Consider the following 17,152-nt stretch of genomic DNA (forward strand, 5'->3'; position numbering starts at 1 on the left):
CCGCACAAAGAATTGACATGCTGTGGATTGTAACCCGCGGAAAAATCCGCAGCATGTGCATAGTGTTTTTTGTTTTCCATTCATTTGAATGGTACTGTACAACGCAGTAGAAACTGCTGCGGATCCGTAGGGCCAAATCCGCTGCGGATCCGCAGCAGAATCCGCAGCGTGTGCACATACCCTAAAGGGGCGACTCTCCCTGAAGAGCAGGTGGGATTGTGCACTATGAGCTATTGCTCTTTCACAGGGGCCCTGTTCTGTGTGACATAGCCCAATGCCACATGTCATGCTGAACGTCACCCTTACATAGAGCACAATCAAGGAGGCCATCCCAATCCCTGAAAATCAGTATTCAGATGGACACTCACCCTCCCTGCTCATCTATTGTCGGGGTAAAATGCGGGGCGCAGCTGGAATAAAGGCCACAGTGCCTGCTGCTGCATTACACTGATCGGGGGTCTTCAGATGGAATCCGTCAGGCGGTGCTCAGGATAGTGTGAACAGCTCCCTAGCTGTGGCTGCATGTCAGTTACATTTCTGTCCCATGGGGAGTTATAAAGCCCCCAAAACTAGGAGTGGAAACAGAATCCGTCCTCACATATAGCACCTGAGAAATCCCCGCGAAGGGGAAATCTGCGTGACCGCATTCCTCTCATGACTGAAAGTGAAACTTGAGGCGAAGTCACAAGTGGTGAGTCACGGGGAGCAGCAGCACAGGTCAGCGCCTCGGGAATCCACGGACATTCCACGAAATCGATCCAGCACTGCCCCGGAGAAAGCCCGCGCAAAAACGTAGTCACCTGCGCCGCGGACACACGTCCTATCCAGAGGGGCTGCCCGGGGTCCTTGTGTGGTGCAGCTGGTGACTGGCAGCAGGGCGGAATGTGCCCATCCTTGGTCAGCCCGTTCTCCTCAGTCTCCTGTGCATGGCCGCCTGCTGCTGGAACACCTGTAACTGCTGCCGGGCATCCCCCGCTCATACACGTCAAGCGTGAGCGGGTGACAGACTGTCTGACAGGAATTAGCAGTCACCCCCCCCCTGACTAAGTGGAAGATGCCGTGCAGGTGCAGTGTCACTGCTGGGACGGTCGCATTGTTACAGCCGGACAGGGGGCACGAAAGGGCTTCAGTGTGTGTGTTCGCTGCACGTAGGCGCGTTCCCGCGGAGCTCTGCTGCTTTCCACTCGAGGTCCTGCAGCGCCGCAAGGAGGACAGCGGCGGACACCTGCCGTACCCGGGAGCGAGCAGCCAGACACCTGCGGCTCGTATCATCCCACACAGGGACCTGGCTGGGGGTGTGACGCGTGTGTGACAAGGCGCCAGTGGCGATGTCACTGCGCGCTCCCGCGTACTGACACATTGTTTCAGGTCACTAAAGAGGGGGGGGGGGCGATGCCTGGGAAAGTTTGTGCGCGCTCACGCCCTGTCCGCACCGCGGGGAGAGTGCTGGCAGTGCCCGCGCTCAGTGCCGGGAGCGCGCGCAGGCAGGCAGTGCTGAGCGGAGGCAGCGCTGGAGTCAGTGTGAGGGAGCAGCGGCTGCGGGACGGAGCCTCCCTGTGTGCGGCACCTGCCGGATTGTACTCGTGCGTTCTCCCGGGAGCCCTGGACGGATACCGTGGGACTGGACTGCGGAGCAGCGTGTGAGCCAGCTGTACCCGGACACCAGTGCCACAGGTGCCACCCGGCACCTCTCGGACCTGGGGGTGATGGCAGCGAGTACCATCCTGACCGTGTGTGTGCTGTGTGCGGCCACCCTGCGGACAGGTAATGGGGGCATGGGAACTTCGGCCACTTAGGGAGCAAAGTTTATGTCGTCACTGAGTGCGGAGCTGTGCTGACGTCATGCTGTGTGGGGCATTGTGCCAGCTGTGCCCCCTCCTGGCTATGGTGGGCTCTCATACTCCTGCACTGTGCCTCCAGATCTCAGCTTTGTTCTCCCAGCACACTGAACTTCCCACCGCTACCTCCTCCCCCATGCCATTGTGGTCTGTATAGGTGGGCTGGGTGCCCCCCATGGCTGGTCTCACCGCACCTGAGCTGGGATTCCCTGCTTCTTCTATTGATCGGCTCCATTGCCTGTAAACTCCTGATTGCTGAGCATTGGGACAGTCCCCAGGACCCTCCTTTGATCGGTGTGCTCTTTTCAGTGGTTTCTTTGCTGGTAAAGGGGCGCCCCCATCCTGGTGCCCGGTGTGACCCCGGTAGGGTCATGGAGCTGCCACCATCTGCAGGTTCTCGGCTTCCTTGCCTTGGAAAGCTAACATTTGCTTTGCCTTTGGGCTCAGCTTGTTTACTCTCCTTTTCCTTGGAGTCCTGAAACTCCACCATTCCTCCAGACAAAAGTGCAACGGAAAAAGAGTCTGGCCAAAGCTGCTCTTCTGGTTTGGCCACTTGGTGGAAATGAAGGCTCCATCAGCTAGCGCTGGTGTGAGAAGAATGCGGAGATGGGGGGTGCCGTGGCTCTGGGAGCTATTAGTTGGGGGACCGTGGTATTAGGATGATGTGAGCTGGAGGAGAGGGCTTGTCTAGTGGGAATAAAGCCTCCCTTTCCTCCTGGCCATACATCCACTACTTGATCTCACATCTCCCACTGCCTGCGCTCCTGGACCATAAAACAATTTTATTTCAGAATTTAACAGCAGCATCCATCTCCCCAGCATTGTAAAGCAGTTTGCCGGCTGTAATCCGTAACGCCAGCGTCGTGCACAGTTATCTCTACTTTTTTCTTTAGCAAATACAAAGTGTCATATTTATTAATCCACACATGATATAGCTAAATTGTATATTTCTGGTGGCAGAAATAATAATTACCTAGAAAAGAAAATCAGTACGTATTATGATGGGTCGGTCCGGAGCGTCCACACACAAATAGAATTTATTTGAAATCGCAGGTATTTATTCATTCTTGCGATGAAAGTATTTCAAGTCATTGAGGAGATCACATAATCCTGCGAAATCATTACAGCTGACTATGCTGCCAACTAGTGGAGGTGTGTGGTATGACACTGTCATGTAGGCAGGAATTGAGCACAATTAAACCTAATATCTGCAGTTTGTAAATCAGCTTTCTGATGCTGACACATGGTAATTAGAATATATGAGGCTGTGCAGCAGGCTCTAAGTCGTGTTCTCGGAGGCCCGGTGTCTCAGATCACATGCAGCTGTTTTGTCAGTGTCCATTTCTCGGATGGACACAGTTGATAGTCTTCTGGTTTGTCTGACTGTTCGGTTGCTCATTAGGAGGAAGTGTTCCTTGCTAATCATACAACCTCTGTGTGGTTTGATATTTACTGAATGGCATTTTCGCATGTGGAAGCTTGGTGCCATGGTACTTATTAGTTTCCGTCTGGCAGCCAGTTCTGCTTTCATTGATTTACCAATGTTAAAAATTTGGAGTGGAGATCTGTAGAACCGTGTTGATGTTGATGTAAAATGCGTGTTGGGCCTCACGAGGTGTGTCCATCGCGCTTTGTGACAAGTCGGTACAATAGAAGAGTAAACTCTCAGTTATGTATTAGTATAAATGGATGTTATCTTATAAATGAGGCTTTGGCTGGGGTCACACGACCATCTTCTCTCATCTGAGAAAATCGGCCCGATTGTGCTAATCACATCCTGATCAGTTTGATATGATTTTCTTGGATGTGGACAATAAAAAAAAAAAAATCTCCATTCTGCCAGTCCGTGAAAGTCAGACCACACTCGGATGTCATCTGAGTGCACTCCGATTTTTCTTTCCATGGACCCATAGACATGAATGGCTGAGGGCGATGTGATAATCGGATGCAACTTGTGCACACTGTGATTCTTAATTTATTTTTTTTTCCTTGGACCAACTCGGTTTGAAGAAAAAAATCGGACACATGCACGGCCCTATAGGATAGCATGGAGCTGAGTGCTATCCGTCAACATATAGCACTCGTTGGATTTTTCCGGTTGTGTGCACACGCCCTTAACGTGTGTATATGGGCTGATGGCCCATACAGTGTGTATCGCGAGCATCACTGCAGTTATGAGCTACCCAGCCTTGTGGAAACACTACATCACATATGAACAGTCACGTCTTATTCTTCGTGCCGTATGGTACATGTTTTTGGTATAAAGCTCGTCCGCTTGACTTTATATAAAAGAACTGTAGAGCTTTACACGGGATGTGTCTGGGGGCTATTGATACTCTAAAGCTGGAGCTACTTTACTGCAGCTCAGTGGACCGTGGCTGGTAAAGAACTGTATTTTCTGTATCCTACTTTACTAGCGAGAGCCTTAACGATATTAAACAGCCTGTTTCTGGCAGTGGCAATGTATTCTTTGTACAATGCCTTCACAATTAACTGTGACAAAAATGCCAATACAACGTAGAGGAAATCTAGGGATTGAAATTCAACAGTGCCGTAATGTGACAGATGTATGTAAAACATCAGTAGGTGGACGTAGGAAAGGAACGATTAGAAAATGTACAGACGGGAATTCTCTGCATGTAATGTCCGCAGTGGACTGCGTTTAGCTCCTTGTTCAGTTTACATTATTAAGAATAACAATGGTGTCCTGCAAAGAATTACAATGTGGCCATGGACTAATTCAGGGCAGAAAGGTAACACTTGTAATACACGACTAGTTCAGCTTCATGCAGCAAAGACAGCCCAGCCTCAGACAATAGAAGGACTTTTCTAACTATTGTGCATATGAGCTCATACTCCCTTCATTTCTGGGCTATGAGTAAGGTAAGTCTAGGAAGTAACAAGTTTCAGGGATAATGTAGACCTCACATGTCATGTAGACATGTGATCAGGGTTATCTCATAAGGCCAGGATCACACTACCGCGTGTGATGCGAGAAACTCATAGAAATACATGTCCCAAGTGCCGGTGGGTGTTGATGCGAGCAACTCCCGGTCTTAGAATGAGAATACTACTACTTAAGGTTACAGACTTTGCATGTGATAAAGCATTTGCAATGCATTTCAGGATTTTCTCATTGAATTAAGGCTTATGCCAATGTCAGTGATTTTTCTTTTATGCAAAAAAAAACTGTCCAAGTTTCATAAGTGTTTTTTATTAGAGGGTCATCAGAATCTATTGTTTCAGTTTTTAGCTTCAGTTTGGTCAGAGTATCATCAGATTTTCTTGGATGAAAAGCAAAACTGATGTCGTTTTCTCAAGCTTCTCCCACCAAATGGTTCATGAAAAAGGGATGGTATCCATGTGCTGCCCATTTAGTTTTGATTTTTTTTTTGTGGATCTGTAGACTGGCCTTGGCGAGATTAATCAGACATCTGGATGAATATCGAACAAGTCTCCGTGATTTTGCGTGGACCACTTGGCACAAGGAAAACAATCAGTCATGAACTACCCCACAAACTATCATCAAACTATCATAGGTATGAGTGCTATCCATGAAAAACAGTGACACTCATGAGAAAAACGGACTTCACCTGACTAGTACAGCCAATAAATAACCTCAATGCTCAGATGATTCATGAACGGGGCACAATTCCGGTGTTTCTCTGACAGATCACTAAGGTGGTGGCACTGGAGTGGTCAGTAAGGCTGGGTTCTCATTGCGTTGGTGCCATGCGTTTAACGCATCCATTACTAAGCGGAACTAACGCTATGTAACTGATCCGTTAACGCACCCATTGCCCGCCATTATAGTAATGTATCCTAATGCATGTCAAATTCGGCATGCATTAGCGATGATGCGTTACTTTGTGATGCTCCCTTGAACGCGGTCTACCGTGTTTTCGGGTGCGTTAGGTCTAACGATCAGCAAACAGACGCGTTCGCTGTGCATAGACCTGTATTGCTAACGCATGGTAACTAAATGCTACCATGCGTTAGCGCTATGGGTAAAAAGATGCCAAAAAGGACATCAGCGTTACTGGCATTCGTTAAGCTGATGCCACTAACGCAATGGGAACCTAGCCTTATGCTTTTTTTTTATAACAATATCTACTCTGTCAGATATTGAAAAGTCCCTGAAAACCCCCTTAAACCTGGGGTAGCTGGTAATGTGCAACAATTCCTAATTGTTGATGAGCAATTAGAAAACACATCTGTGGCTTTATTTTTGAAGAAGCAGTTTCTCCAAAGAATTTACCGCGGTTGCGTTATTACCGCAGATATAATTTCGTGCTGTTTGTAAGGTGAGCCTTTATTATCTGCATTAAAACGGTATCAGAATGTGATGCTTGGTGTTTGCATAGTGTATATTATCATTTTAACAAATGTGTTAGGATATTACTTTGTGGCACTTACTAATATATAAATATTACTTGTTGTTAGAGTAGTTTTTTCTCACAGGCCATACATCTCTCCTGTTCTGAAAGTGTCTGATGGAGGGGCTTGTGTCCAGACCTGTCCATTAGCCTCCTCCAATTGAAAAGCACTGAACTTAGGGAAACATGGATTTCCAGTTGGAGGAGGCTGATGAACAGGTCTGGTCATATGCTCCTCAATCAGCGGCTATTTTATGAACAGAAGAGTTCTGTGGCTTGTGAGGAAGGTTCATGTCACCTTCACCTGAAAACGGCTTCAGAATCCGACCTTACTTTAGCTATGACACTGCTAAAACGATTTCTGTTGCTTTGATTCATTCTTGTCTGAATTACTGCAACTGTCTACTAATCTGTCTCCCACTTACTAAACGCTCTCCTCTCCAATTTACCTGAAAGCAACCAGAAAATGTCATTTTTTTTCCAGCCTCTACACTGATGCCTCCACCCTCTGCCAGTCATTACACGGGTTGCCCATACTAAACAGTAACTTGTAAAAGTTTGGGGACCCTTGGTCAAAATTTCTGTTTGTGAACAGTTATGCAATTTGAAGGTGAAATGATCTTTAAAAGGCATAAAGTTAAAGATTACACATTTTCTTTGTATGTTTGGCAAAAAAAAACTGGTGGTTTTTTTTTTTTTTACATTTTAAAAATGACAAAAAGGAAAATGAGCCGATTAAAAAGTTTGGACAACCTTGGAGATTTGTGTGCTCAGATAACTTTTACCAAGGTTTCAGACTTTAATTAGCGTGTTAGGGTTATGACTCATTCACTATCATCGTCAGGAAAGGCCAGCAAATTTCCCAGCTTTATAAAAACCCTGCCTCCTCTAACCTTGTGCTAAAGAACAGCAGCCATGGTTTCTTCTAAGCAGCTGCATAGCACTCTGAAAAAGAAAATGTTGGAGGAGGAGAAGATAGCAAAGCATTTTCAAGTTGCCCTTTCCTCAGTTTAAAATGTAATTAAGAAATGGCAGTTAACAGAAACAGTGGAGATCAAGATAAGGTCTGGAAGACAAAGCAAAATTTCAGTGAGAGCTGCTCTTAGGATTGATAGGCAAATTAGAACCTTTGCTTGACTGCAAAAGATGTTCAGAAATATTTAGCAGACTCTGGAATTTTGGTACATTGTTCTACTGTTCAGAGGCACCTGCACAAATAAGGCATTCATGGAAGTCATCAGATAAAAACCTCTCCTGCATCCTCACCATAAAATTCAGCATCAGAAGTATGCAAAAGAATATCTAAACAAGCTTAATGCATTTTGGAAACCAGTCCTGTGCACCAATGAGGTAAAATATAACTCTTTGGCCACAATGATCAAAGGTATTTGTTGAGGAAAAAGGGTACAGAATTTCAGGAAAAGAACATCTCTTGACAGCCGTTAAGCAATGGGGGTAGATCAATCATGCTTTGGGGTTTTGTTGCAGCCAATGGCACGGAGAACATTTTATGGGTAGAGGAAAGAATGGATTCAATGAAATTTCAACAAATTGTTGATGCAAACGTAACACCATCTGTAAAAAATGCTGGAATTGAAAAGGGGATGGCTTCTACAAATGGATTTCCAAGGGAGAATGGATGAAAATCCCTCAAACAAGAACTGAAAGACTCTTAGCTGGCTACAAAAAGCATTTACAAGCTGTGCTACTTTCAAAAGGGGGTGCTTCTACCGGAGGTACTAACCATTAACAGAAATGTTGAAGTCCAAGAGTGGAGCATATTCAACCACATATTGTATTAAACACAATTTGTTAGCCCCTTACTAAATGATGGACCCATCCCTGAGTTCAAATAAAATTAAATATATCCGAAAGAAACATATGAACCCAAATTAGCAAAAAAACAACAATCTTTATTCGGTAGAAAAAAGACATACATCACATAGAAATTTAAAAGGTGGGAAACTAAATGAATACACCACCCCCCACATACCTGCTAATAAGAGGTTGCGCAGGCTAAAGGAACCCCACTAATTGCTTTCCAATAACAAATTGTGGTAACAAACAGACACCAAGACCCCAAAATACAGTATCAGAAAAATCACCAGACCTATGTAAATAGTACCCAAGTGCAAGATCAACTTTACCTCCTGTGGGTGTTGATATCAGACCCTTGTTTTTACGCACGTTTCGGCGTTCAGCTTTCTTCCGGGGGTTAACATCACCCCAGCAGGAGCATATCTTTATGTAGAGACTCATCCAATCAGAAATCCCCTAACAAATCGCTGTTTACTTAAGTGTGATCCAATAGGTCACCTAATTCAATATGGCCGAGTGTATTACCGCCCCAAATTTATAAGAGTCAATAGATCCACAGGGGGACGTGTCCAGTCTAAAGAGTGGGCGGCATAACTTATTTATCTAGCCAATCAAAAACGGCATCCATTATAAGCCGTCCAACCATAAAGCCACTATCACCCATATAATGCATATAACTGAGGATCCTCTGCACTAAGGGTGCCCTAGGGGTGACACACTATATCGGCGCATGTCACACCAACAGGCGGCCACGGAGAACCGCGCGACGCAGCAAAATGCCGAGTCCCGGGCCGTGAGCCAAGCCCCGCCCACGTCTGACGTAGGCGGGACCAGCCCACGTGACCAGGACACAACACAAAATGCCGCATCGAGCGATGCCCCTGAATCGCCTGGCGGGCGCACGCGCACAGTGTTCACCCCGGGCAGCCAGTAAGCACCATCTGTCATAGAAAGGAAACCATATAAAGTGCAATATATACCATAACAACAAGGATCCTGCAATAATGGCCATACCGTCGGGCACCTATTTCTAAAGTAGAGGAAAATAAAAGACCGCATAATGCCAGGTTATTGGCAACTTTAGACATTGGAGCAGCTATCATAGATCATATAGGAACACACCAACCATAAATATATTATACGTGGGGAGCAGTTATCATAGATCATATAGGAAAACACAGACATAAGTATATTATAAGTGGGGAGAGACATACACAAAACCCCAATGTTAGCCTATAGGCAAGCTCTAAGCAAAACATACCATTGAGTACATGTTAACAGCAAAATCATGCATACCACTGCATATAATGCCATTATACCATATACATATACAGTTATATTCCAAAAAAATCATACTATACCCATAGAATTACATAAAATGTCTCCATAACATCATGTAAACAACATATACACATATGACGATATAAATAACATATGGTGTATAAAACACCCATCAAAAATGGATTATTAGATATCTGTAAAAAACAACCAATAGCACATAGTAATTTACAAATAGATCAACCTAAACCATATATACAAATGTTGATTTCCAAAGGTAGATGAGGCCCATATTGGAGGGTCTGGTCTTGTATCTGTCCCAAATTGCATGATGTTCAAATCTGTGTTATAACTGATTAAAGACGATCCCATAAGGAACACAAAGATACGCTCTATGAACAAAAATAAAATAAAATTAATAAACTTTAAAAACAAGGTGAGATAAAAATTGACCAGGGTTGCTAAAAGAAATGGAACAAAGCTACAGGTTTCATTTAAACCATATGGATGCATGGTCCTCAGAGTCCAGATCCATTTCGTCTCTAGCCTTGCTAAAGGTCGGCTCACTTCACCTCCCCTAACATCAAGAAGAATTCTATCAATGCCCCTAACTTTTAATCCCTTAGGGTCACACTGATGATGCAGCTTGAAATGTCTTGGTATTGTGTGTAGGTGATCCACACACGTCTCCTCTCTGGCAGCAAGAATGTCACACACATGCTCCCTTACACGTATTTTTAAAGCTCTCGTAGTGAGGCCTATGTAAATCTTATTACAAGGACAGTGAGCGTAGTATAAGACTGCCTTAGTGGAGCATGATGGACTGAGTTATTTTATACTTCTTGCTCTCATCAGAGGAGGAGAAAGTGGTTGCACACTCTATGTTCGGACATGCCACACATTTACCGCATGGGTTACACCCCCATTTTGGTTTTTGGGGCTGGGCAAACGAAAGTTGTTTCTGATCACTTTTTTCATAATGACTGCGGACCAGTATGTCCCTCAGGTTCTTACTGCGCCGTGCAGTGATACTCGGGACTGGTGACAAGTAATTACCAAGTGTATTGTCAGCGAGAAGTCTGGGCCAATATTTGGCCATGACTTTTCTCATTAGGTTCCATTGTGAGTGGTAGGTGGTAATCATTCGAAGCTTATTTTTCTCATTTCTCTTAACATTGCCTCCTGGAGTATATATCAGATCATGTCTTTTCTGACCCTTGGCCCGATGATGTGCCAACTTGACCTGTCTCTTGCTGTAACCCCTCGCCATGAATCTTTGTTCTAAGTCAGCCGCTCTTTTATAGAAGTCCCCGTCTGATGAACAGATGTGTCTGACTCTCAGAAACTGTCCAGTAGGTATCGACTTGATGACTTGTGTAGGATGGGCTGATTGCGCATGCAGTAACGAATTAGAGGTAGAGGTTTCTTTTCTGAATAAATCCGTCTGTAAAAACCTTTACTGTCACGTTTAACTGTGACGTCTAGAAAATCAATGGATTCCATATGGTACCTATATGTCAACCGTAAGTTGTAATTGTTGACATTAAGATCCCCAAAAAAAGAAACTAATTGATCCAAGGTACCCTGCCAGATCATAAAGACATCATCAATGTACCGGGCCCAAAAAGAGACACGGTCCATTGATGTGTGTCGATCTGACAGGAAGAGGTCCCTCTCCCACAGCCCCAGGAACAGATTAGCATAGGAGGCCGCAAAGGCCGCCCCCATGGCTGTTCCCTGGAGCTGTAGGTAGAGGGACCTCCCAAAAAAGAAAAAATTATGTTCAAGTGCAAACTCCAATAAAGATAGAATAAATTGGATCTCCTCTTTTTCCAAATTTGTTAAAGTTAGATAATACGCTGCCGCCTTTAGTCCATCTGCATGTCGAATGCTTGTATACAAAGCCTCGGCATCACAAGTCACAAGTATAATCCCTTCCTCCACATTAATGGAATCAATTTTTTTTCAAAAAATCACCCGTATCTTGAATGTACGAGGGCAATGTTTCCACCAAGGGCTTCAAATGGGAATCGACATATTTACAAACCTTCTCCAAGAAATTGCCCACACCGGAAACAAAAGGCCTCCCAGGGGGTGTCCTACAATCCTTATGCACCTTCGACAGGAGGTACAGAGTGGACACTCTAGCCTCTGAGAAGATAAGTACATCACGTAGCTGTTTAGAAATGATACCTTGTTCAAAGGCGGTATCCAAAATCCGCAGTAACTTCTCAGAGTACTCCACCAACGGATTGTAGGTTAACCTCCGGTAGCACTGTTTATCGCGCAACTGTCGGTAGGCCTCTGCTTCATAAAGTTTGATATCACCACCCATAGGAGGTAAAGTTGATCTTGCACTTGGGTACTATTTACATAGGACCGGCAATTTTTCTAATACTGTACTTTGGGGTCTTGGTGTCTGTTTGTTACCACAATTTGTTATTGGAAAGCTATTACAGGGGTTCCTTTAGCCTGTGCAACCTCTTATTAGCAGGTATGTGGGGGGTGGTGTCCTCATTTTGGTTTCCCATCTTTTAAATTTCTATGTGATGCTTGTCTTTTTTCTATTGAATAAAGATTGTTGTTTGTTTGCTAATTTGTGTTCATATGTTTCTTTCAGATATAGGTACTAACCATGCAGGGTGCCCAAATTTTATCGGCCCATTTTTCTTTTTGGTAATTTTTTAAAATGTAAAAGATGAAAAGATATATTTTGTTGCCTAAAATACTAAGGAAATATGTCATCTTTAACTTTAGGCCTTTCAGAAATAATTTCATCTTCAACTTGCTTAACTGTTGAAGTAATTGAGTCTTAAGGGTTGGAATCTGAATCTAGAAACTGCCAGGTCACATTATCAAGCAGTCAGGTGCTCCTCTGTGGTAGCTGGACACTGGGTGAGGCCCCTAATGAATATTTAGTTATTTGCAGCAGAATATATTTATCGTATGATTTAATAGTTTTTGTTCCATAGATTGAGATCAGTTTTTTGGTAGCAGATGCTCTTAAAGGGAAGCTATCATCAGATAATGACTTGTTTAAATCTGTTTTTTGTTTTTAAATGTATTTATTTGTTTTTTTATTTTTTTATTTTTACAAAGCACGGTCTATTAAAATAACAAACAGAAATCATTCTTATTGGCCACTGGGTCTTCTTGTCTCAGGAAATCCGCTTACGTTAACCACTGTAGCCGTACTCAGACCCTATCTTTTGCATTGAAGTGTTTAATGAGCCTGTGCAAAGGTCATTGTGAAGGGGGAAGCAGGGTCATCTGTGACATCGCCTGTTGTGATTGGTGGACCCTGTGTATAGAGATCTTACCTGTAATTCTGCCTCTAATAATGAGTCGGCTGAAAATACAGGAAGTAAAAGACTAAAAAAGCCCCAGTGGCCAGAATGAAAATCTGAATTATTTTATTTTTACTTTTTAATAAAAATTGTATGGAAAAAGACAATTAAATACTTACAACAAAAAAAACCTGATTTAAACTAGATCATTTTCAGATGATAGCTTCTCTTTAAAAGGGCTAATGAAGTGCTATGTAATTATAATATCTTCATTGTATAAGGAAAACTTTGGCAATATTTCAGTTAGACTTGGAATTTTACTTCATTTTTAATATTTCAATTTGTAGCAGTTGGACCAATGTTTATTTCCTGGAGCTAAAATACGATACATTGCTGCTAGCTGCCACCTTTTGTGAGAGTTTCAGTCCTTGAATCAAAGGAATTAGTGTGTTATTCACTGACCGGAAGCAGAGGTCTTGGCAACGGTGAGCAGTTCATTCACAAAGTATACTGCAGGGTGGGCCATTTATATGAATACACCAAAATAAAATGGAAATGGTTGGTGATATCAACTTCCTGTTTGTGGCACATTAGTATATGGGAGGGGGAAAACTTTTCAAAATGGGTGGTGACCATGGTGGACATTTTTAAGTCGGCCAACCCAGGTGTATCCATTTAAATGGCCCACCCTGTAGATTGTGGCTTATAAGTGGACACCATTATAAAATTTGTTCACAATAATTGTAAAGCACTGATTACCTTGATTAACCTTTTAAGAACCACAAATTAGCTTTTTTACCCTAATGCCTATTAAGAGCCTCTGATCTTAGGATACCGTTACACTAAGCGATGCACCAGCGATCCCGACAACGACATGGATCGCTGGTGCATCGCTATGTGGTCGCTAGTGAGCTGCCACACAGGCAGATCTCACCAGCGACATAGCAGCGGCCGGGGGTCGCTACTTACCTTTCAGACGCGACGATCCTGACGTCCTCCCGCCCGTGTCCACGCGTCGCTCATCGGCGCCACAGGAAGCGCCCGACGAGAAATGGTCCAGGACGTTCTCGCGCGATCAGCGATAGTCAGCGGGGGAGCCGGTCGGAGGTATCAGACATAGCGATATCGCTAGCGACATCGCTGCTTCGTCACAAAACCAGTGACGTTTCAGCGATATTGCTAGCGATCTCGCTGTGTGTAATGGGGGCTTTAGGCTACGTTCCCACGATCATGAAATAGCAGTGCTTTGGATGCAGTGCATTTTCACTGAGTCCATTCACGCAGGTAAATCCGCATGTATTCATTGAACAATGTGGATTTACTACATAAAATACATTCTATTGTGGAAATTTCTGTTGAGGAGACCAGCGTCTCCACAACAGAAACTGGCCTGCTGCGGCTCATGAACCCGCATCGGAGGTGAGGTTACGCAGCGTCACATAACAGCACAGTAGGAATGGGATTTCTAGAAATCCTGTCCACTGTGCTTGTATTATAGAACGCAGATTCAGTGCATGTGAGTTATGTCCAAGATGCTGCTGTTCCTGATCATGTGCACAGACCTTATAGTGCTCTAGAATAAGTACTGCAGGGATGTCATCAGGAATCAGAGGAACCTCCAATTCCACCCGTTTATTCTCTTAGGTTACATAGAATATTAGGTTGTCATAGCAAAGGCCTCCAGATCTGCAAACCTACGTATATTTGGTATCATCGCATGCAATCTTTTTTTAATATGTAAAATTAGTAAAATATTAATCTGGCCATAATCATATAGATGTAGAGGATTAAGTTCACACGGTATGCCATGGTTTTGCATGGTTAATGGTATAAAAACAATCGCGGAATTGCTGGTATTTTTCCATATTTTACTAAGCATCAGTCTCACATAGTAAAATATAACGTTAGGTACATAGATGTATTTTGCCTCATGCATACATTGTACATACAGCAGAAAGGCCAGCCTACATACATGTGTGCGGAGAAATAAAGAAGTTTCTGCTCTTGTGTACGTGACAATGGAAGAAAGCAAAACATAAACATTGCCTTATCGTTAAGGCCCAGAATGCATCCAAGGGAAGGGGTTAAATAATCTTCGGGGTGTGTGTCCATAAAATGAACCATTTTTCAATATACTCATTTACGCAGTTAATTTGACTGTTTTACATCAAGGTCATTGACATCTCTACAAGTCCCTCCAGATGACACCTCTCCGCAGGCCACTCCCACATAGTCACATTCTGTGGATTTTTTGCAGAGATTCCTTGAGTGAGAATAAATTCCATACCTCAGATCAGGATGGCGTCTCCAGCTTGGCTTATGGTTATGGAGGTCACATAAAGCTTAATGGGATTATTGCAGCATATCAGTTAGCGTTACATTCACCCCAGATCAGCGTGTGAGACTCGGGGAAGGCCCTGTTTTGGTCAATGTTTGTGTAGCAGAATCTGCCATTCAAGTCTGAGGATTCATGGGACACTGATGCAAATCAGAAGGCTGACGGGTCAGTATTGGGCCCGCTTCTTTTTAACATATTTATTAATGACCTTGTAGGGGGCATAGAGAGTAGAATTTCAATATTTTCAGATGGCACTAAACTCTGCAGGGTAATCAATACAGAGGAGGACAATTTTATATTACAGGAGAATTTATGTAAACTAGAAGCTTGGGCTGATAAATGACAAATGAGCTTTAATAGGGATAAATGTAAGGTCATGCACTTGGGCAGAAGAAATAAGATGTATAATTATGTGCTAAATTGTAAAACAGTGGGCAAAACTGTTACTGAAAAAGACCTGGGTGTATGGGTGGACGACAAGCTCACATTTAGTGGCCAGAGTCAGGCAGCTGCTGCAAAGGCAAATAAAATAATGGGATGCATTAAAAGAGGCATAGATGATCATGAGGAGAACATAATTTTACCTCTATATAAATCACTAGTGCGACCACACTTAGAATACTGTGTACAGTTCTGGTCTCCGGTGTATAAGAAAGACATAGCTGAACTGGTGCGGGTGCAGAGAAGAGCGACCAAGGTTATTAGGGAACTAGGGGGTCTGCAATACCAAGACAGGTTATTACACTTGGGGTTATTTAGTTTTGAAAATCGAAGGCTTAAGGGCCTGTCACACTAAGCAATATCGCTAGCAATATCGCTATAACGTCACTGGTTTTGTGACGTTATAGCGATATTGCTAGCGATATCACTATGTCTGATACTTACCTCCGACCGGCTCCCCCGCTGGTTATCGCTGATCGCGCGAGAACGTCCTGGACCGTTTCTCGTCGTCAGCTACCTGCTGGGCTTCCTGTGGAGAGACGAGCGAGTGTGGACGCGTGCGGGAGGACGTCAGGATCGCCTCGTCTGACAGGTAAGTAGCGACCCCCGTCCTCTGCGATGTCGCTGGTGAGATCTGCCTGTGTGGCTGCTCACTAGCGACCACTTAGCGATGTACCAGCGATCCTGACCGCGTCATATCGCTGGTCGGGATCGCTGGTGCATCGCTAAGTGTGACACTACCTTTAGAGGTGATCTTATTACAATGTATAAATATATGCGGGGACAATACAAAGACCTTTCTAATGATCCTTTTACTCTTAGACCTGTGACGGGGACAAGGGGGCATCCTCTACGTCTGGAGGAAAGAAGGTTTAAGCATACTCACAGACGCGGATTCTTTACTGTAAGAGCAGTGAGACTATGGAACTCTCTGCCATATGATGTTGTAATGAGTGATTCCCTACTAAAATTTAAGAAGGGCCTGGATGCCTTTCTTGAAAAGTATAATATTACAGGGTATATACACTAGTTTCCTTAATATTGCGTTGATCCAGGGAGTTAGTCTGATTGCCGTATGTGGAGTCGGGAAGGAATTTTTTTCCCCAATGTGAAGCTTACTGTTTGCCACATGGGTTTTTTTTTGCCTTCCTCTGGATCAACATGTTAGGGGAAGTTAGGATAGGATATGGGTTGAACTAGATGGACTTAAAGTCTTCCTTCAACCTTAATAACTATGTTACTATGTTATTTTGCATCCGTGTCTCACGGATATCTTACTTGGCTACAAATGTGAATATAACGTGGTCTTTTTATTGGCTTTGGGGCAAAGAATCTCCTTCAGTCCAAAAGAACGAATGAGAAAACAAATGTATGAAACACTGATACAACTTGCAATATGGAAGAGAAAAAATGCTCTACTTCTCACCAATTGCAAAAACTCACACAGACACTGTGGAAGTGGCGGAGGGTGAAATGGGGTGGCAAATCAGCTGCATGGAAATCCTCAGCAGGCACAGCTTGTGAGAACATACCCTTGGGGTATGTTAGCACAGTATTTTTTTGAGGTGGTCAAAAGACTGAACATGTGAACAGAGAATAAATAAGAGTATTTCAAGAGTTTTTAATTGATTCTCAGGGGCCCCACTCCAAAGACTCCTGAGAAGACCTTGTGTGCTCATCCCATTACACACTATAATTTATTGCAAGTGTAATTGTGAAGCCTAGTCCGCTTTCCCAATACAATGAAAAGTAATGCACATAACACGGGTTTCATGC

At 43.8% G+C, this 17,152-nt stretch overlaps 1 protein-coding gene across 3 annotated transcripts in view; it reads left to right on the forward strand.

The window, feature by feature from the left end:
• Window positions 1-672: 672 nt before the first annotated feature.
• ALCAM (activated leukocyte cell adhesion molecule) overlaps window positions 673-17,152 on the forward strand; it is a 138,405-nt gene continuing 121,925 nt past the window's right edge. The window contains exon 1 of one of the 3 annotated variants that reach the window (XM_073586242.1): window positions 673-691. Coding sequence is in view for 2 of the 3 variants with exons in the window: in XM_073586241.1 (XP_073442342.1) it covers window positions 1,707-1,764 (58 nt within the window). In the remaining variant the exon portion in view is untranslated. Of the gene's footprint in view, window positions 692-1,403; window positions 1,765-17,152 lie in introns of those variants that run through there. The other 2 variants (XM_073586241.1, XM_073586243.1) reach the window with 2 other exon arrangements.

The sequence above is a fragment of the Dendrobates tinctorius genome, unplaced genomic scaffold (assembly GCF_039654945.1).
Source record: "Dendrobates tinctorius isolate UK_male_01 unplaced genomic scaffold, ASM3965494v1 ptg000091l, whole genome shotgun sequence".
Taxonomy (NCBI): Eukaryota; Metazoa; Chordata; class Amphibia; order Anura; family Dendrobatidae; genus Dendrobates; species Dendrobates tinctorius.